At 46.4% G+C, this 22763-nt stretch overlaps 1 protein-coding gene across 7 annotated transcripts in view; it reads right to left on the bottom strand.

The window, feature by feature from the left end:
* Window positions 1-1014: 1014 nt before the first annotated feature.
* Window positions 1015-22763, bottom strand: part of SMARCD3 (SWI/SNF related, matrix associated, actin dependent regulator of chromatin, subfamily d, member 3) — a 240921-nt gene continuing 219172 nt past the window's right edge. For all 7 annotated transcript variants that reach the window (XM_039524742.1, XM_039524743.1, XM_039524741.1 and 4 more), the window contains 3 exons: window positions 10727-10849; window positions 1482-1583; window positions 1015-1341 (listed from right to left, as the gene is read on the bottom strand). In XM_039524742.1, the coding sequence (XP_039380676.1) occupies window positions 1288-1341; window positions 1482-1583; window positions 10727-10849 (279 nt within the window). In that variant the 3' untranslated portion in view covers window positions 1015-1287. The remainder of the gene's footprint in view (window positions 1342-1481; window positions 1584-10726; window positions 10850-22763) is intronic.

Raw genomic sequence — 22763 nt, forward strand, 5'->3', positions numbered from 1 at the left:
GTTTAATAGGTTGTAATTTTCATAGCCTGGATCTCCTATACTTCTCAAGGGAAGCTGTTTTTTCTAGGAGTTCTCAATCTCTACTGCTGGAACTTGATTGAGGCAGACAGTGCTTGTAACCCAGCAGCATCCTGAAGTACAGTTACAGATTAAATAAAGGGGATGAAAGTTTTTTCTGGTATAGGTAGTACATCTGTGGTTGAAACATAGGGTTAATCCATGGAGTCAGAGAAGAGAAGTCACTGCAATTTTCTTACATGCTATGAAGTTGCACATCTTGGACCCTGCAGCACTTCAGTGATCAGGAGGAAATGTCTCTTGAGCACTGTTCCTAATGTTACAGCCAGCACAGCACAAAAGTAATGAAATCAGATACCTTACATTGTAACCTTCCAGTAATAGTAACTGTAGCTAAAGCAGTTATACACACAGAGCACCACTAGATCATTTCCACTTTCCCAGAACGCTTCCCTTTGGCTCCAACCTCACCACTACTGGCTCCAATGATGTCACTGGTAGTTTTCTTATCATAGAGGGAGTTATTTTCCTCTTAGCATGGCAAATTTGAGCATCATGATGAGTTATTGGCTTGTGTGGTGAAACAGACTTCACTCCATCTTTCACTCAAGGGGATAAGGTCTTGCAGAATGAATGGCCTGCCTGTACCTCTTCCTTTTAGATGTTTTGTCACTTAATGGGCAGAAATCTTTCTCTCCCATGGGGGAGGGCAGCCCCTTGGCCAGTTCCAGTTGGAATGGAAGCTGCATTTGGGTAACTGAATGATTCCACAGCTGGAAGAGAGAACGTTGTGTCCAATTTCAGGGAATTATCAGTGCAGAAAGTTGTCATAAGAGACTCTCAGATCACAGCTGAAACCATGAAGAATGAGAACCGCCTTTGTTTCTCCACTTCCACAGTCTCCTGTAACATCTAACATCCCCCCACCCATGAATATATGGTATAGTCCAATAAGTTTGCTGTGTAGTGTCTGAACTTTCTACTAAAACTCAATGATGCAAGTAGATGGATGAACATTTAATCCTTATTAATATGGACACCTCAATGGGGAATAGAAGTCTTGTGCCCTCTCCGGCCTGGAATGGTTTGAGACACTCACATTAGCAGGATTTTCAGGGGTCACGCTAAAGCTGGTGTTGTGACTGGTGTTGCTGATGGCACATTCTTGTCCAGTCATTAAGCAAGTCCATGTGTAACAGTGAGCTAAGTAACACTGAGATGTCCACTGGCTCTAGGTTCACAATGCCAATGGGAGGTTGTGAATACTGTTTATGTGTTACGCACTCCCAGAGACTGTTCCAGTTCCTGCCGGCGCTGTTGGATCTGAAAGAATAAAAATTATAGGTCTGTACAATTCTGCAGATTCACACATTATCAATCAGTAGGTGGTAAGATTCACTCTGCCCACGCCCAGTTAGCCAGAGTGCATGACACAAGCAGGCTAAGTTACATTTCCTCCTTACCTTGCAGTAGAAATATCTGCTCACAGCCTCCTGGGACCAGGGCTCATGATAAAATTCAGCTCTACGCTCCTCCTCAGGGTTCCCAACCACATCAGTCATCACCTGTGACAGAGATGCAACGATTCCTTACCACATCTCTTATAATCTGCATGTTAACCCTCTAACATACCTGGCATCAAAGTGTCCCAGCAATGGCTATGCGGCTCCCTCACCAGCATTAAATTGTCAGGATCTTAACTAAAAATCCTTACTACAGTGCTGTCCTTATCTAAAATCCATATCTCTCCTGACCCCACTCCATTTCCCAACAGGGAAAGAACTGCTATGGAGAAAGTCAGTCAATTAATAAATTAGGAAAGGGGAGAAAAACTGAAGGCTAAAAATTGGCCAGAAACTTGAGGTACTTTTTCAATATCTGCATGAAAATATAAAAAGATTTGAACAAATTATGAGGAAAGAAAAATCTTTAAATGGTTGAGATTTTCAAAGCAGTGCAGGGAACTTTAATTCATTAAAAGCAATGACCAAATCCCCTGCACTGCTTTGAAAAGCTGAGCAAATATAACTGTTGTTGCAGAATAAGGCAGGGGACATTTAGTGCATTGCACAGTCACAAATACACAGAATCCATGCTATGCCCTGGCTTGTAATAGTTCCCTAGGAGGACCCCTTCAGCGTGCAAAACCCCCAAGGGTTTACACTTTTCCACAAGGATACACTGTATGGCCTCAATGTCTCCTAGACTGTGCTTCCAGGCTCCAGCACTCCCGCTTCTCACCTTAAGCTTTGCCCAGCTAGTCTGGCAAAAGAGCACTCTTGTTAAGAGACTTTACACTCTTCAGAGATCAATGCACTTCAGCAAGTATCTGCTGCAGCTCCATGCAGCCTTCTCAAAAACAGAGTAGGGTTTATTAGTCAACACAGCATCAGGAAGTTCTTAAGTTAACACACAGAAGCAAAGGATAAGGCTATGTCCAGACTTTAAAAACTACAGTGTCACAGCTGCACTGCTGTATTTTTCAGTGTAGACACGTACTACAGCAATGGGAAAGGGGGGTCTTCCATCACTGTGGCTTTGGCTACACTTGCAGCTGTACAGCGCTGGGAGTTAAAGCTGTCTTCGTACAGCTGTGTAGGGAAAGCACTGCTGTGTGGCCACACTGACAGCTACCAGTGCTGCAGTGTGGCCACATTTGCAGCATTTGCAGCGGTGTTGGAAGTGGTGTATTATGGGCAGCTATCCCAGCGTTCAAGTGGCTGCAACGTGCTTTTCAAAAGAGGGGGGTGGGGTGGGGTGTGACAGGGAGCATGGGGGAGACAGAGAGAGTGGATTTTTGAAGCTGACACTGTGTCAGCTCCCTGCCTTGCAAGTTCTAAGGACTTGAAGATACACAGCACCAACCTTCAATCATTTTAAAAGTTTTGACCCCTTCCCCCACCCCTCTCTCATTCACTAAATGCAAACAGCCTTCAGACCAGATAAGCAGCTGCTCCAAAACGGACCCCCCGCCACCCCGGGCTGCTTCTCTCCTCAAGCAAACACTAGCTGTGGACATTCATCCCCCTGCCTGCCTCTGCTCAAGCAAACAGTAACTGTGTTTGTTTTTTAGATAAGCAGCTCCGGGAGCCCCGAGTTCACAACAAAACAAAGAGTGTTATCTTTACTTCAAAAGCATTATGGGAAGGTTCCAGAGGTCAGTTACAGCGTAGTAAGATTAATCACTGTTTACACTGGCACCCCAGCGCTGTTCTCTTTATTCCTCTCGTCGAGGTGGAGCCAGCGCTGTAGCCAGGGAGATACAGCACTGTATGTGCCTTGCCAGTGTGGACGGGGAATAAGTTACAGTGCTGTAAAGCCACCACTAGCGCTGTAACTCTCAAGTGTAGCCAAGCCCTGAATGTAATCCACCTCCCTGAGAGGTGTTAGCTAGGTCAATGGAAGAATTCTTCCATCAACCTAGTGCTCTCTACTCTGGGGATTAGGGTGTTTTAACTATGTCTCTCCCTCAGTGGTGTGGATTTTTCACACCCCTGAGAGACAGTTATGCTGGTGTAACTCTTCACTGTAGACCAGCCCTAGGACAGATTTTAGACTGGCCAACCTCAGGGTTCCCTTGAGCCATGATGATGTAGGAACCATTTGGCTTCCTTTCTCTGTCTCTGTTCCTTTGTCTTAGTCTCAGTTGAGAGCTCCTGTGTCTTTGTGAAGCCAGCTCTTAACACAGATACCTGACACCTCTTGTTTTTAAGAACATAAGAACGGCCACACTGGGTCAGACCAATGGTCCATCTAGCCCAGTATCCTGTCTTCCGACAGTGGCCAATACCAGGTGCCCCAGAGGAAATGAACAGAACAGGTAATCATCAAGTGATCCACCCCATCACCCAGTCCCAGTTTCTGCCAAACAGAGGCTAGGGACACCATCCCTGCCCATCCTGGCTAACAGTCATTGATGGACCTATCTTCCATAAACTCGTTCTTTTTTGAACTCTATTATAGACTTGGCTTTAACCACATCCTCTGGCAAAGAGTTCCACGGGCTGACTGTGCATTGTGTGAAAAAATACTTCCTTTTGTTTGTTTTAAATCTGCTGTGTATTAATTTCATTTAGTGGCCCTTAGTTCTTGTGTTATGAGAAGGAGTAAATAACACTTCCTTATTTATTTTCTCCACACCGGTCATGATTTTATAGACCTCTATCATATCCCCCCCTTGGTTGTCTCTTTTCCAAGCTGAAAAGTCCCAGTTTTATTAATCTCTCCTCATATGGCAGCTGTTCCATACCCCTTGTTATAAACAGATAAGGGTTAAGGTCTCTTTTACCTGTAAAGGGTTAACAAGCTCAGTAACCTGATGAACACCTGACCAGAGGACCAATCAAGGGACAGAATAATTTCAAATCTCCGTGGAGGGAAGTTTTTGTTTGTGTCCTTTGTTTGGATTGCCGTTCTCTCTTTGGATTTAAGAGAGACCAGACATATTCTTCAAGTTCTCGAAGATTTCCTGAAGTATTTTCTTCTATTCAGTATAGTGAGTATTAGAAGGCGGTTTAGTCTTATAATTGATTTCTACATTTGCAATTGTGTGTTTGCTGAAGAAATATCTTTATTTCTGTTTGCTGTTACTTTGATTATTCTGAGAAAGGAGTGGGGGGGAAGCCTCTCCAGGTTTATAAGTTAGACCCTGTATTTTTTCATCCTGATAATACAGAGACAGTGTACTTTTTTTTTCTTTCTTTAATAAAATCTTTTCTTTTTAGCACTTGATTGATTTCTTCCTTTGTTTGGATTTTCAGGGGAAGGGGAGGGGGGAAAAGTGAATCCCTCTTTGTTTTGATTCAAGGAGGTTGCATCTGTGTTGATCTCTCCTAACGGCTAGGGGAGGGGGAAAGAAGGTGGAGGGGAATAGTTTATTTCCCTTTGTGTTAAGATTCAAGGAGTTTGGATCTGTGTTCCCCAGGGAAAGTTTGGGGGAACAGGGAGTGTGCCAGACACTAAAAACTTGGCTGGTGGCAGCTTTTACCAGATCTAAACTAGAATTTAGTTTAGAGGAGTCCATGCAGGTCCCCATCTTGTGAACCCTAAAGTTCAAAGTGGGGAATAAACCCTTGACACCCCAATCATTTTTGTTACCATTTTCTGAACCTTTTCCAATTCCAATATATCTTTTTTGAGATGGGGCGACCACATCTGCATGCAGTATTCAAAATGTGGGCGTACCATTAATTTATATAGCGGCAATATGATATTTTCTGTCTTATTATCTATCCCTTTCTTAATGATTCTCAACATTCTGTTCGCTTTTTTGACTTCTGCTGCACATTGAGTGGATGTTTTCAGAGAACGATCCACAATGACTCCAAGATCTCTTTCTTGAGTGGTAACAAGTTAATTTAGACCCCATCATTGTATATGTATAGTTGGGATTATGTTTTCCAATATGCATTACTTTGCATTTATTAACACTGAATTTCATCTGCCATTTTGTTGCCCAGTCACCCAGTTTTGAGAGATCCTTTGGTAGCTCTTTGCAGTCTGCTTGGGACTTAACTATCTTGAGTAGTTTTGTATCATCTGCAAATTTTGCCACCTCACTGTTTGCCCCTTTGTCAAAGTTCCTTCCCCACTCTGGACTTTAGAGTACAGATATGAGGACCTGCATGTGAACCCCTAAACTGAATTACCAGCTTAGATCTGGTTTTGCTGCCACCACTCCCAAGTACTAACTCCCTTCCCTGGATAGTCTTGAGAGACTTCTTCATCAAGTTCCTGGTGAACACCGATCCAACCCTTGGATCTTAACACAAGGAGAATTTAACCATCCCCCCTCCTTTCCCCCACCAATTCCTGGTGCATCCAGATCCAATCCCCTTGGATCTTAAAACAAGGAAAAATCAATCAGGTTCTTAAAAAGAAAGAAAGAAAGAAAGAAAGAAAGAAAGAAAGAAAGAAAGAAAGAAAGAAAGAAAGAAAGAAAGAAAGAAAGATCATCTCTGTAAAATCAGGATGGAAAATAACTTTACAGGGTAATCAGATTCATAGAGCCCAGAGGAACCCCCTCTAGCCTTAGGTTCAAAGTTACAGCAAACAGAGGTAAATCCTCTTAGCCAAAAGGAACATTTACAAGTTGAGAAAAAAAATAAAACTAACACGCCTTGGCTGTTTGTTACTTACAAGTTTGAAATATGAGAGACTTGTTCAGAAAGATTTGGAGAGCATGGATTGATGTCTGGTCCCTCTTAGTCCCAAGAGGGAACAACCCCAAAACAAAGAGCACAAACAAAAGCCTCCCCCCCACCAAGATTTGAAAGTATCTTGTCCCCTTATTGGTCCTTTGGGTCAGGTGTCAGCCAGGTTACCTGAGCTTCTTAACCCTTTACAGGTAAAAGAATTTTGGTGTCTCTGGCCAGGAGGGATTTTATAGTATTGTACACAGGAGGGCTGTTTCCTTCCCTTTATAGTTATGACACCCTTCTTTCCAGATCATTTATGAGTATGTTGAATAGGACTGGTCCCGGTACAGACCCCTGAGGGACACCACTATTTACCTCTCTCCATTCTGAAAACTGACCATTTATTCCTATCCTTTGTTTCCTATCTTTTAACCAGTTACCAATCCATGAGAGGATCTTCCCTCTTATCCCATGACAGCTTACTTTGCTTAAGAGTCTTTGGTGAGGGATCTTGTCAAAGGCTTTCTGAAAATCTAAGTACACTGTATCCACTGGATCCCCCTTGTTCACATGCTTGTTGACCCCCTGTGACGTTATTGATATAAACTGGGACCATATAGAACATGGTTTGCAACCAAGGTCCTGTAGTGGCACCAAATCTTAGGTAAAGGGGGTCATATAAGCTGTCTAAGACCAGGTTATGGGTTGCTGGTTATGATTATGCTGTCTATATGTATGTATCATTTTGTAGTTGAAGTTATAAGTATTGGCTCTATACTGTCTGTATTTTGTATTTGTGCTCTGCTTCAGGGTGACATCCCAGACAAGTTGGTGTTAGCTCTGCCTAGCCTGCTTGATGGCCCATTAAGGACCATCAGCTACACAATTGACCCATGGAGAGAAGGCAGATACACCTTGTGACTCAGCAAAGTATGCAGGGACTGGCCCATGTGACTTCAGACTCCATGTTGCTGTAATTTTCCACAGTAAGGACAAAGAGGTTCTTACACCTGAAAAAGCCTATATAAGGCTGATGCCTCATCTCCATCTTGTCTTCAATCCTGCTTCTTACCTCTGGAGGGACTTTGCTACAAGCTGAAGCTCTACACAAGGGACTGATGACCCATCCCAGTGGGGGATGTTCTCCAGAGACTCGATTTGAACCTGCAGTTTATTCCATCACTGCTACAAGCCTGAACTAAGAACTTTGCCATTACTGTATGTAATTGATTCCATTTAACCAATTCTAGCTCTCATCTCTACCTTTTTCCCTTTATGAATAAACCTTTAGATTCTAAAGGATTGGCAACAGCGTGATTTGTGGGTAAGATCTGATGTGTATATTGACCTGGGTCTGGGGCTTGGTCCTTTGGGATCGAGAGAACCTTTTTCTTTTATTGGGGTGTTGGTTTTCATAACCATTCATCCCCAGGACGAGTGGCACTGATGGTGATACTGGGAGACTGGAGTGTCTAAGGAAATTGCTTGTGTGACTTGTGGTTAGCCAGTGGGGTGAAACCGAAGTCCTCTTTGTCTGGCTGGTTTGGTTTGCCTTAGAAGTGGAAAAAACCCAGCCTTGGGCTGTGACTGCCCTGTTTGAGCAATTGGTCCTGAATTGGCACTCTCAGTTGGGTCCCGCCAGAACCACATCGTCACAGTGGCGTGAGGCATGAGTTCCCTTTATAAAAGCCATGTTGACTTTTCCCCCCAACAAATTATGTTAATCTATGTGTCCGACAATTTTGTTCTTTACTATGGTTTCACCCAGTTTGCCCGGTGCCAGGATCACTTCTGTAGTGATGGCACCATCTGAAGACAAGGAGGTGCCTGTATAGACTGGAGGTGGCAAAGATACCACCAGTACTGTCAGAGTGGGGATGGCCAGAGGTTCTGTAAGACAGAGGGAGGGGCTGTGCATGACAGTTGGTGCTGTGAGCGAGATGGCATCCCGCGCTCATGGCAGGGGTTCCAGGCTGCCCAGTAGGGCCAGGCGTAGGGGTCACCAGGCAACAGCAGCACCTGCGGGCAGTAGAACCATGGGTTGGCCAGCGGAGCATACACCAGGGGATATGGTTGGCAAAAGGTGGGGTCTGGTAGGCTGGACCACTCGGAATCGGACGACAGGTCTGGTAGGGATAGAGTCATTCGGCCTGTCGGGGCAGGAAAGATGGGATCGTCCAGGAGCAACAGAGGTGCACCTGTGGAAAGGCCCGGGGGAGAAGTGTGGAGCGGAGTGAGAGGCTGGAGCAGGAGCAGTTCGTCCGTGGGAGATGGTAGGCAGAGAGCAACTGGAGGCGTGGAGTGGGCAGGGGAGCCTGCACAGAACAGCATGAGCTCAGCCATTGGTGAGAGGGAGGGACAAATGTCCCGGCATGCACAGCACCGCGCGGACAAATCCGGATGGGCACGGCGGAGTTGACAGAGGCAAGGGCGATGGCAGTGGGCCAGTCACCATGTCTGGTGGCGGCGCTGGTGGAGGGCGGTGCTTGAACTTGTGCTCAGAGTGGGACTTCTTCAGAGCAGGAACATCTGGGTCAACCAACTTCTCAGCTGACCTGGCACAGCTTGTGGCAGCAACACTGCATTTGGGGGCAGTCCCTGTCGGGGAGCCACTCTTGTGCCCACGAGTGTGCTTCTTATGCGCATGGTGGGCTTTTGGCGGGTGCATCAGTGCCGTCAGTGCCAGTCAGGAAGGGCGTGAGGAGGTGCTCACTGCCAGTGTTGAATGTCGTTCCAGAGGATCAGTGAGTCCCGAACCCAGGAGCGCATGTGCTTGCGGAGGCAGAGTTCTCTGGCCTCCCATGTGCGCGGCGGGAACGATCGGCAGATGGAGCAGTGGGCAGCGATGTGAGCCTCACCAAAGCAATAAAGACAACGTTGGTGCTTGTCACTCACAGAGAAGTAGCATGGGCACAAGCACAGTGTTTTAATCCTACTGCCAGGCCATAGTCCCCGGGCAGGGGGGGAGTCCCCAGAGGGGAGAAGTCCAACAGAAAACTAACTAACTGATGATGAACAAACAGACAAACAAACAACTAAAACTAGAAGAAAACTATGTACAACGAACAGAAGCAGTTCTCTTAGCAAGCTAAGAGCACTAAGGAACAGGGGTTGCGACTCTGGCCACGTTGCAGTAAGAGGGAACTGGAGTGACGTCGACTCGCACAGCCTCTTAAAGCCTCAGATGCGCCAAGCTGCGATGCACGATGTATGCGCAGGTCAATGGACACTACTATTAACAGTTCTTGCTCCAGCACATGGCATGCATGCTCACCCATGTTTAGAATCCACATAGGGACCATCACTTGAAGAAGAATTAGAGTCTCCATTTGTTTAATGCTCATTTTTAAATGTGCTGTTCTTGTCACATATTTCGTATAAGGGTTCTCATTTCTGTTTGGTCTAATTTTACACTGTAAATTCTTCAGCCATTGGGCTACTTCTTTTACACATTTAGTGAGGTGCATAGCAGTTTTGGGTGAGACAAATAATTATTGTTATTTATTGTAACCATATTAAATTTAATTTGAAGTTTTTTTTGAGGGAGCTATTAATGATAAGATAGTGGTTTACCATAGCATACAGTGTAATAATCTAACTAATAATTAAAAATCCTACCTAAGTACAATGTGGGAAGTTAGTATTACTCAAAAAAAAAAAGACTGAAATGTCTCAGTTACTGATTTTTGTATATTTAAACTGGCATCTTCAATATTGCAGTAATAGGGCTTGTCATTTAATCTCCTTTTTTTATTGTTTTAAGGAAATTAAAATCAAGCAAAAGTTATACTGAGACACTGTGGGATTGTGTGGCTGTGTTTTGTACAACTTCATAGGATTTAATTTCATAGCCAGAGGGCCCAGCTCAGCCCTACACCCCAAACTCATCATCTGCTCATAGCAGTTTAGTTATTAACTCCATGCAGACAACTCAAATATACATCTGCATTCAGGACTTCTGCGGGTAAGGGAAAGTGTCTTTACTTGTTTCTGTGAATCATTATTATTCATTATTGTACTGCAGTAAAACCTAGAGTTCCCAGTCAAGGATCAAAACTTCATTGTGTTGGATGCTATAGTCATGAAATAAAAGACAGTCCCTGGACCAAGGCGAAAACACAATAGGTGGACAAAATAAACAGTGTTTTTCATTAAAAACGGTAGTCAGACTTGCCCTCTAACTAGTCATTATCACCTGGCAGCTTTTTGTACACATCAAGGCAAAGGTGAGTCTTAAAGGGGGGTTTGTGTGGAAAAGCACCTACCATGCTCTGAAGTGCTCAAAATAGCAAATACTTTACCAATTTTTTAGTAAAGCTACATGGATCAGATCCGATCAAAAATATTTGTTGAAACCTTTGTGAACTACAAACACTTCTCTCACATGACAATTTTTCTAAAAGATCTGCTCTAGGAATTATTTTGGGGAAGTTCTATAGCCTGTGTTATATAGGAAGCCAAACTAGATGATCACAATGGTCCCTTCTGTCCTTGGAATCTATGAATCTGAAAATGCACAGCTCAAGCCCGTGCTCCACTGCCTCCTCTTCCCTCCCAGAACACCTGCTCACCTTGAGATCCCTGCTCTGGGATCGGAGAAGGTCTTGAATGTATCCTTTGGGATCTTTGGAAAAACTCAGCATGAAATCACGTTGTATCTTTAGCTGGTTTATAGATTCGATTGTCTCATGAATCTGAAAAGTAGAAGAAATAATATGGACGTTCTTGTATTTAAGTGTCCCTAAGCCACAGTGAGTCTGAGTTTATCCTCTTCAGCCCATCTGTAATTCATATGAAACACAGAACTGTCATTTTGACAAATAACAGTTATTAAGGATCCGAAGGCATCTTTCCCATGAATAAGCATGTTAACTATGATATCTTGGCCATGTTCTGCTTTCCTGACTACTCATACACTTCACCTAGTTACAGAATTCTTCTTCACATCCTGCCCTAAACTGTTGGATAGTGAGAGGCATGCACTGTCAAAGAGCTAATTTATTACACTAGAGGATGCAGTGATTCCTGTGTACACTGAGCAAGTTTGCTAAGTCGGTAAGATATTTTGGGATCTTTCTGGATGAAAGATGCTATATAAATATTTAATTAGAATTGTTTCTATTAAAACAAAGCAACAAATATAGGCACGGATGCAGGAAAACACTAAAGCACAAGGGGCCACAACAGTGGTACCCTTAACTCACCCAACAATATTGTTAATCTATCCAGCTATACTCTTAGCCTGGCAGAAGAGTCTGTCCTATCTTGGGGCCTCTCCTTCTGCCCCACCACCCCCACGAACATGATACAGTTCTGCAATGACCTAGAATCCTACTTTCGCCATCTCCGAATCAAGGAATATTTCCACCACACCGCTGAACAGCACACTAACCCACAGAAAAAAAAACAGTTACTCACCTTTTGTAACTGTTGTTCTTCGAGATGTGTTGTTCATGTCCATTCCAAGCAGGTGTGTGCGCGCTGCATGCACGCCAGCCGGAAGATTTTCCCTTAGCAGTGTCCGTGGGGTCGGCCCTGGCACTCCCTGGAGTGGTGCCTCCATGGTTCTCTATATAGGGGCCCGCCGACCCTCCACCTCCTCAGTTCCTTCTTGCCGGCACTCTGACAGAGGGGCAGGAAGGTGAGTATTGGAATGGACATGAACAACACATCTCGAAGAACAACAGTTACAAAAAGGTGAGTAACTGTTTTTTCTTCTTCGAGTGATTGTTCATGTGCATTCCAAGCAGGTGACTCACAAGCCTGAGTTTAGGTGGTGGGGTCGGAGTTCACTGCAGATTGGAGCACTGCCCTGACGAAGGCTGCATCGTTTCTGGCCTGGTGTGTGATAGCATAGTGCGATGTGAATGTGTGGATTGAGGACCAAGTGGCAGACCTGCGTATCTCCTGTGTCGAGACCTGAGCCAGGAACACCGCAGAGGAGGCCTGTGCCCTTCTGGAGTGGGCTGTGATTGGCGGGGCAGGCACCTTGGCCTGATTGTAGCATTTGCGGATGCAAGCCGTGCTCCATGAGGAGATACGCTGTTGGCCACAGCTACAAAGAGTTGGGTTGATTTCCTGAACGGTTTAGTTCATTCAGTATAGAATGCCAGGGCCCTGCGAACATACAGGAAATGCAGCCTATGCTCTGCATTGGAGGAGTGTGGTTTAGGGTAGAACACAGGGAGAAAAATGTTGTGACCCATGTGGAATTGGGAGACCACCTTAGGAAGGAACGCTGGGTGTGGCCTGAGTTGGACTTTGTCTTTGTGGAAGACTGCATATCTTGAGGAGTACCCTATGGACCATGGGGATCGGAGGGAAGGCGTAAAGCAGGCTGCCTTCCCACGAGAGGAGGAAGGCATCCGTTAGAGACCCTGGAGTGTGCCCCATGAGGGGGAAGAACCATTGACACTTATTGTTGTCCCTCGAGGCAAACAGGTCTATCTGGGAATAACCCCAGAGACGGAAGATTGAGTGTGCCACGTCTCGGTGAAGGGACAATGCATGACCATGGAACGAGCAGCTGAGGGCATCCGCCAGGCTGTTCTGCACTCCCAGAAGGTAGGATGCCGTTGGGTGAATTGCGTTCTGTATGCAAAAGTCCCATAATGCGAGGGCTTCCCGGCACAAGGGAAAGGAGCATTGTGACGTTATTGATATAAACTGGGACCATATAGAACATGGCTTGCAACCCAGGTCCTGTAGTGGCACCAAATCTTATGTAAAGGGGGTCATATAAGGTGCCTAAGACCAGGTTATGGGTTGCGGGTTATGATTATGTTGTCTGTATGTCTATACCATTTTGTAGTTGAAGTTATGAGTATTGGATCTATACTGTCTGTATTTCAAATTTGTGCTGTGTTTCTGGGAAACATCCCAGACAAGTTGGTGTTAGCTCTGCCTAGCCTGCTTGATGGCCCATTAAGGACCATCAGCGACACAATTGACCCATGGAGAGAAGGCAGATACGCCTTGTGACTCAGCAAAGTATGCAGGGACTTGCCCATGTGACTCCAGACTCCATTTTGCTGTAATTTTCCAAAGTAAGAACAAAGAGGTTCTTACACCTGGAAAAGCCTATATAAGGCTGATGTCTCATCTCCATCTTGTCTTCAATCCTGCTTCTTACCTCTGGAGGGACTTTGCTACAAACTGAAGCTCTGCACAAAGGACTGATGACCCATCCCAGCAGGGGATGTTCTCTAGAGACTTGATTTAAACCTGCAGTTTACTCCATCACTGCTACAAGCGTGAACTAAGAACTTTATCATTACTATATGTAATTGATTCAATTTAGCCAATTCTAGCTCTCATCTCTACCTTTTTCCCTTTATGAATAAACCTTTAGATTTTTGATTCTAAAGGATTGGCAACAGCGTGATTTGTGGGTAAGATCTGATGTGTATATTGACCTGGGTCTGGGGCTTGATTCTTTGGGATCGAGAGAACCTTTTTCTTTTATTGGGGGTGTTGGTTTTCATAACCATTCATCCCCAGGATGAGTGGGACTGGTGGTGATACTGGGAGACTGGAGTGTCTAAGGAAATTGCTTGTGTGAGCCTCCTGAGCCTCCACCTGTGCCTTAGAGTGGCCCTTGATGAGCCAATCGTCCAGGTAGGGAAACACCTGAATTCCGTGCTTGCACAGGAAAGCTGCCACAACTGCCATGCACTTTGTGAAGACCCTTGGGGCCACTGACAGGCCGAAAGGCAGGACTGTGAACTGGAGATGGGTGTTGCCCACTATGAACCTGAGATAACGTCTGTGCTGAAGGATTATTGCGATGTGGAAGTACGCATCCTTCAAGTCGAGGGTGGCGTACCAGTCTCCTGGATCCATGGAGGGGATGATGGAGGACATGGAGACCATACAGAACTTGAGCTTCTTTACAAACTTGTTCAGACGCCGCAAGTCCAGAATGGGTCTGAGGCCCCCTTTTGCCTTTGGTATTAGGAAATACCGGTAGTAAAAACTTCTGCCCCTGAGTTCCTGAGGAACTTCCTCCACTGCCCCTACTACGAGGAGGGACTACATTTCCTGAATTAGAAGTTGCTCATGAGAGGGGTCCCTGAAGCGGCACGGGGAGGGGGGTTGGTGGGGCGGGAGGGAGCAGAATTGGATAGAATATCCCCTCTCTACTGTGCGGAGCACCCAACTGTCCGATGTGATTCAGAGCCAGGCACGATAGAAGGGGGACAGACATGACAAAAAGGTAGGGTTGGTAGGATCCAGAGTCCTGACTGGTAGGTCGTCCTCGACCGCACCATCAAATTTGGGGTCTAGGCCCCGACGGAGGCCATGGCTGGCCGGACGACTGGCCGGAGGGCTGTTGTTGCCTTCTTCTGCTGTTTCTGCTTCGCCTATGTGAGGGCTCTGGGCGGTTCTGGGGCTGGTATGGCCGTGGAGCCAGCTGCGGCCTGAATTGCCTGCGTTGGGTGGCTGGGGTGTGCAGGCCTACCAAGCATAAGGTAGCTCTTTAGGCTACGGAGCCTCTTACCCGTCTTCTCGGAGAAGAGCATGGGCCCCTCGAAGGGGAGATCCTGGATGGTGTGTTGGACCTCATGTGGAAGGCCTGAGACCTGAAGCCAGGCTCCCCGCCGCATGAACAGCCCGGTTGCCAGCGTGCGGGAGGCTGCATCCACCGCATCCAGGGCCGCTTGGAAGGATGGCTGGGAAATTAGCTTCCCCTCCTCTACCAGAGCAGAAAATTCTGTTTGCAATTCCTGGGGAAGGAGTTCAGCTAACTTGGACAAGGCCGAGCACGTGTTATGGCTATACCGGCTCACTATAGCCTGTTGGTTGGCTATACGTAGTTGCAGACCCCCCGCTGAGTACACCTTTTTACCAAAGAGGTCCAACTTCTTGGCCTCTCTGTTCTTTGGTGTAGATCCTTGGAACCCATGACGCTCCCTTTGGTTGGCCGCATCCACAACCAGAGAGTCCAGGGGAGGGTGGGTATATAGGTGCTCATGGCCCTTGGAGAGTACAAAGTAGCGTCTCTCTGTCTTTTTGGCCGTAGGGGCCAATGAAGCTGGCGTCTGCCACAAGGTGCAGGACGTATCAGCTATCATTTTGATCAATGGTAGGGCAAACCTAGACGGGCCCGAGGGGGCCAGGATGTCCACTACTGGATCTAAATCCACCTCGATCTCCTCCGCTTGGATCGCCAGGCTCTGAGCGGCATGCTTAAGTAGCTGCTGAAGCACCCGGTTGTCCTCTAGGGCTGGTGCCGCTGACGTTCCCACAACCGCCACATCCGTCGAGGAAGAGGAGGAGATCACCTGCAAAGGACCTTCCTCTGTACCCGCAGCCGCCGCAGGGTTCTGTGGCACATGGTACTCTGGTTGTGTGGCTGGTGCGGATGTAGGATGCGGCACCGTGGCTGGTACCGGGGTCGATGCCGAACAATGAGGCGTGCTGGGCGGTGCCTGCGGCATTGGAAACATGGTCCCCATCAGTGCCGAATGTCTGACTAGGTGGTGCCAGGTTCTGTTGTGGCACGCTCCTGTCGGACAGCAGTGCCGGTGGTGGAGGCATTTGCGCCAGAGCTACCAACGTCGAGGAGACTGACGCAGACCTGGAGCATGGGCCGTGCGCCTGTCCTGCTGCTCAATCTAAGGGAGTGGTAGGATTCCGCCTCCAAATCCAAGGTCTCCGAATAGGAGGACCGAGGGGGAGCAGTACCCACTGTCACCGGGGAGCGGTGCCGCGAGGCCGGGGAGTGCTCTCTCTGCACCAGTGCTGCCAGAGCGGCACGGGGCGGGGACAGGGGTGACATCATGGCCGGCTTGCCCCTTGATTGGATCGGGGGTCGGGCTGTGTCTGGAGGCTCTTTCCACCAGCGCGTGGAGGCTGGCACCAGGAGGCTTAATATGTCAGAGGCCGCCTCGAACGCCTCCTGCATCGATGGGAGACGCACATCCTCGCTGAGGTCCGGGGATCTAGACCAGTCTGGACTCGACTGCACCCCCATTGGAGCAGGAGTCAATGGGACCTTGGGAGGATGCGGTTGTGGCTCGGCTTGTCCCACCGCCATCATGGATGCCGCCGGCCTTTTAAGGTCCTGGTGGGGTGATCGGTCCCTCACTGGCCTCTTCTTTTTCGTGGGTACTGGAGATGGTGATCGGTGCCGCATGGAAGCTGATTTTCTATGTCCTGATTCTCTCTGGTGCGGGGACTTAGAGGTCTTAGACTGGGCCTCCTGTCTTGTTAGCGGTGCTGGAGCACTGCGCACCGAGGATGAGGTGCTGAGTGCTGGATCGGCAGCCTCAGGGTCCGAGTGTGGCCGTAAGGCAGCCTCCATCAGGAACACTCTGAGTCTCTGCTCTCTGTCCTTAAGAGTCCTGGGACAGAATCCCCTGCAGATACTGCACCGGTCTCTTTGGTGGCTCTCCCTGAGGCACCTCAAGCAGGACGAGTGCGGATCACTCTATGGCATAAACTTCCCGCAGTCCATGCAGAGTTTAAACCCTGGGGACCTGGGCACGCCGGGGGGGAAGCCCCCCAACAACTATTAGCTATCTACAACTAACACTAACTCTAAACTATGAGAGAGGAAACAACTATATACATTTATATGAGACACTGCTAGGCTTGCTGCAAGAGCGAGCAAAGTTCCAGCTAGCCGTCACCAGCGGTAAGAAGGAACTGAGGGGAGGTGGAGGGTCGGCGGGCCCCTATATAGAGCGCCATGGAGGCGCCACTCCAGGGGACGCCAGGGCCAACCCTACAGACTCTGCTAAGGGAAAATCTTCCGGCTGGCGTGCATGCAGCGCGCACACACCTGCTTGGAATGCACATGAACAATCACTCGAAGAAGAACCTTCCTGCCAACGATACAAAAAGAAGGATTCTGTGTGGACTCCTCCTGAAGGTTGAAACAACAGACTGGACTTCTACATAGAGTGCTTCCCCTGATGTGCATGGGCTGAAATTGTGGAAAAGCAGCATGACTTGCCCCATAACCTCAGCCGTGAAGAACACAACACCATCCACAGCCTCAGAAACAACTCTGATATTATAATCAAAAAGGCTGACAAAGGAGGTACTGTAGTCATCATGAATAGGTCAGAATATGACCGAGAGGCTGCTAGGCAACTCTCAGGCCATTACCCTCTGATCCCACTGAAGGTTACCAAAAGAAACTGCACCATCTGCTGAAGAAACTCCCTGAAGAAGCGCAGGAACAAATCTACACAGACACACCACCCCTAGATTCGTGACCAGGGCTATTCTATTTGCTACCCAAGATCCACAAACCTGGGAATTCTGGATGGCCCATCATCTCAGGCATTGGCACCCTGACAGCAGGATTGTCTGGCTATGTGGACTCTCTCCTCAGGCCCTACGCTACTAGCACTCCTAGCTATCTTCAAGACACCACTGACTTCCTGAGGAAACTACAATCCACTGGTGATCTTCCAGAAAAAAAACATGCTAGCCATTATGGATGTAGAAGCTCTCTACACCAACATTCCACACAAAGATGGACTACAAGCTGTCAGGAACGGTATCCCCGATAATATTACGCCAAACCTGGTGGCTGAACTTTGTGACTTTGTCCTCACCCACACCTATTTCAGATTTGGGGACAATTTATAGCTTCAAGTCAGCGGCACTGCTATGGGTACCCGCATGGCCCCACACTATGCCAACATTTTTATGGCTGTCTTAGAACAACGCTTCCTCAGCTCTCGTCCCCTAGCGCTCCTCCTCTACTCGCGCTACATTGATGACATCTTCATCATCTGGACCCATGGGAAGGAGGCCCTTGAGGAATTCCACCAGGATTTCAACAATTTCCACCCCACCATCAACCTCAGCCTGGACCAGTCCACACAAAAGATCCACTTCCTGGACACTACAGTGCAAATAAGCAATGGTCACATAAACACCACCCTATACTGGAAACCTACTGATTGCTATACTTTCCTACATGCCTCCAGCTTCCATCCAGACCACATCACATGATCCATTGTCTACAGCCAAGCTCTAAGATACAACTGCATTTGCTCCAGTCTCTCAGACAGAGACAAACAACTACAGGATCTCTATCAAGTGTTCTTAAAACTACAATACCCACCTGGTGAAGTGAAGAAATAGATTGACAGAGCCAGAAGGGTACCCAGAAGTCACCTACTACAGGACAGGCCCTACAAAGAAAATAACAGAACGCCACTAGCCGTCACCTACAGCTCCCAAAACCTCTCCAGTTCATCATCAAGGATCTACAACCTATCCTGAAGGACGATCCCTCACTCTCACAGACCTTGGGAGACAGGCCAATCCTTGCTTACAGACAGCCCCCCCAACCTGAAGCAAATACTCACCAGCAACTGTAGCCTGATTCAAGACGAACTTTATCTTCTGATCACACATATTGGCGAGCCATACCCATATTATTAATATCTATTAATTATTATTAATATTATTAATTAATTAAAAAAATAATTATTAAATAAAACTAAATTAAGTGGATAAATTCCACTGTCCCTACTAACCCTCCCCAAATCAGGCTACAGGCTGGCGAGCCAGCCAGGAGGAGATTTGAGGAGTGTGTGACAGGAATTTCAGGAATTCCAGACGTTTCTGGACCTTTTAGAGAATTTTTCTTTGAAACGTAAGTAAATAGTTAATTTTAAGTGCTCTGAATACTCTGAGTATCTCTCTCTTAAACAGAGTCAGAGTCAACTTCCTGTGGTTATTGCTGCTGGCAGCACGCCCAGTATTTCCGTTTTGTATTATGGTTAAACATCCTACGGTTTTTACTTTCACTTTTGCCTAAAGGTTTTAACTGTATTGATAACTGAATATTGAAGTAATATTGTTTAAAAGTGATACGCGCACAGAAAGGGGTTTTATAAGTTGAAAATAAATGAATGGTACCGAATAAAATAATAGCAGCCGCACCTGGATCCGGTGACCCACACTAGTGGTGGTGGGGAGTTAATAAAGCAGGGTATTCATAGCTGCCAGAAAGGCCGCAATCAGTCAGAACTTGAATAGTTCAAAGATACCTTATCTTAGTCCCCTTAACTCTTCCGGACTGTACCTCTGATCTGTCTGCCTCAGTATTCCCCCGATATTTGGCAGGTCCTGACAGAGGGGAAAGACCTCTCGATCTGCTATAAGCCATCGAGAGAAGAGAGGGAACATATCCCCACTCCCTCTATTTACTTGGGACTTTTATGATATACAGTGTTAAACCGGTGTACAAGGGGTGTTATTCCTGTTGTTTCTGTAAAAGGGACGCCTTTTTGGATCAGAATTAAATCAACAGAGGATTGATTCTAGTGAAGATACTAGAAAAAAGAAAGAGATGAATTCTCTATTTCGTATTAAGAGTATTAAAAGTGAAGATAGAACAGGAATGGAGTCTATTGGAGTTGCTAGCAGTTTGGCTTTGGAAAACTTTGCTAGGAGATATATTCAGGAACACGGTGGTGGTTTGGAGCAGCTGAGAAATAGTGGAATGATTTCTGAGCAGAGAAACCCGTGGGGTTTTGTGAGTAATGTATTTGAGGAAGAAACAGAGCAGAAAAAGAAAAGAGCTAAAGTGGTGAAGGGAATAGCTGTTGAATGCTTGCTTGTAGCTTGTAGTTCATTGGGAAAGAAATTGGATAAAAAGATGGAGCTACTCAGGGAAGTTCAGCAGATGCTGGTAACCTACAGAGTAGACCGTGGTCGGTTGCTGGAAAAGATTAAAGAACTAGAAAAGGGAGAAAATATAGCAGAGGAGGTTGAAGAATTGATTCCCATCCCTATTGGTATGGTGGAACTGACAGAGGTAGAAAATCCTACTGGACCAGTGACTAGAAGTAAAACAAGAGAATTAGCTCAAGCAAACACAGTACCTTCAGAAGCGGAGTTGCAGATTGAATCTGTGGAGTCAGAGGAGGAAATTGGCAGTGCAGAGAAAACTGACAGTCTGCTGATAGAAGACGGAAACTCTGAGGTGGCAGTTCAGGAGGTGGAGACAAGTGTCACAAGTGAAGCAGCCAGTGAAGCAGGGAAAGAGAAAGAAATCTCTGCTTCTGTAGAGACAGTTTCTGTGAGTGAAGAAGCAGTGCCTTTAGAATCGGTCATTGTTCAAGGATTAGAAGAGGCCGTATCACAGGTAACACTTGTAGCTAATGCATGTGATATAGTGATCTCTAAGTTACAAAGAGAGCTACAACAAGAAGCAGGGAGTAGAATTCCTGCTCCTCCACCCAATTTTACATTAGCACCATATAGAGTAGAAGATCCAGTCCCTTCGGGTGGACATTTATTGGCATTTGGGCAATCAACATTGCCTAGACCCCAGGAATTTTGTGGGTCCTCTACACCCCCGTGGTATATGCTGGTATCACCTAGTGTATCGGTAGAACGCTCTACCACATCAGATTTTAGTGGACTAAGGGATGTCCTGCATCAGTGTGGAGACGCTCTGAATGTAAGCCATAGACATTTCATGGAAAATTATCCTAGATACCCAGGATTATCTCCAGTGGAAAGTTTTGATGGTTCAGATGAGGAAAATGTGAATCTAGGTAGAAGGAGTCAAGGAATAGAAATTGTAGATTTAAGTTCAGATGAAAGCTCAGATTCAGATCCAGAAGAAGGAACTGCAGGTTCCAATTCTGATTGTCCTGTAGCAGTTGTTACAGATATTAAAACCTTAGACCTGGTAGCTAAGCAAGTAGGAATGATGGAGGATTCTTCAGTTGCTATGCATGCACAACGTGTGCAGGAGACAGCAAAAGTGTTTGGCTTACCAAAGGAAGATTGGGTTAAAATCTTACAACTCACAGTGAATCGAGCATTGTGGAGTACTTTGCCACTTAAGTTTAGGGTAGGAGAGAAAACTTTTGAAGAGACAGTAGCCCTATTGGAACATAATCAGCACCCAGGGCAAGCTGGAGTAGCAATTCTGTCTAACTTAAAGCAGAAACCTAATGAAACTCCACATCAGTTTCATTTACGGTTAAGTGCAGCTTGGCAGAGTCATATCAAAGAAGAAACAGATGAACTGCCATACATCAGTTTGCTAGTTAATAATTCTCTCCCCCAGTTAAGAGAAATGGTTAATATGCATATCACTGATGATATTTCTTTAAAAAGAACATTAGCCTTGTTGGCTAAAGCATATGCACAGGGAGGCTCTAAATTAGGTTGGCGTGGAGCCCTGGTTGCAGTACTTCAGGAACCACAAACTAATCCTACGGTGAGGATTGAGGGACCTCGACCTCAGCCAGGATTAGGACGAGGAGTTCCTAAATTCCCTAAGTATCAACGTTGGCAAAATGACCCTAACCCACGTAATAACCCTGGACCTTCGAGTGGCCAGGCCCCTCGACAGGGTTATGCGTTTGGATCCTATGCAGGAGACCGGGATCGTGTTCCTTTCTTTTCAGATGCTGCACAGAACAGTTCACGTCTGCAGAGACCTAAATCACCGCCTTTGCACAAAACTGAGGACTCAGTTGTGAAAATGTTTAGAACAGTGCAAAAGACGCTTGAGGCTCAACAACGGGCTATCCGAGAACTTCATGCCCGTGTGAATGAGCTGATGATGATGGAAGGCCAAGGCTCAGCAACCTTGAACCGTCCAGTGGCCTCCGTTGATCCATCCCCTTTTCCCCAGTGGACAGCCACTCCTCCAGAATTGGCTGCCTCTGAGGAGATAGAGGAGGAACCCCTAGATTATCTGTCAGCATATGCTGCATGACTACAAACAACCCCGAGTGTAGTCATAACCCCTTTAGGCAGAGATACAAGTGGAAGACCCACAATATCTGCAGTGATAGAGGGACTCGACAGGAATCTCATTATAGATACTGGAGCAGCAATCAGTATTATTCATGTCGAGGATCCTAGATCCTCTCCTCTATCATCAGGATGTACCAAGACACTTGCAACTTTTGCAAGTAATCAGGTTACTACCACACTTTCTACACCCCTTGAAGTACAAATAGGTCACCTAAGAAAGAATCATACTTTTGCATTAATGAAGTTAGCAGACCCAAAGAATTCCTTATTGGGAACTGATTTCTTATACAAACAGGGATGTGTTCTTGATTTGTGTAATCAATTATTGTGTCTTTCAGTAGAACAGGAAAAGGATGTCTCTCCAGTAGTCATACCTGAGTGTGGCATGGTATCTCCAGTGGAGGACTTTGAACCTGAAGGGTATGATTTGGATAAAATAGTGGCTAAACATGCAGACCAACATGAGTTACAGGCTTTACTGTACAAACATGCAGATGCCTTTGCTAAACACAAACATGACTGTGGATGCATGGCCGTCACTATTGTTGTGGAAGGAGGAGAAATTTCAGCCCAAAAACAGTATCCTTACCCAGAACAAGCAAATCCATACATAGAAAAGACTATTAAGTCTTTGCTGACACAGGGAGTACTACGAAAATGTACTTCCACTGCAAATTCACCCATTTGGCCTGTCAAGAAACCGGATGGTTCGTGGCGTCTCACAATAGACTACAGACGCCTAAACCAGGTCACACCAACTTGTGCCCCCACAGTGGCCAAAATGCCAGATCTAATCAAATCCTTTGATCCAGAAGCTGTATGGTTTACTGTATTAGACATCAGTAACAGCTTTTG

Source organism: Mauremys reevesii, linkage group 2 (genome assembly GCF_016161935.1).
Source record: "Mauremys reevesii isolate NIE-2019 linkage group 2, ASM1616193v1, whole genome shotgun sequence".
NCBI classification, from domain to species: domain Eukaryota; kingdom Metazoa; phylum Chordata; order Testudines; family Geoemydidae; genus Mauremys; species Mauremys reevesii.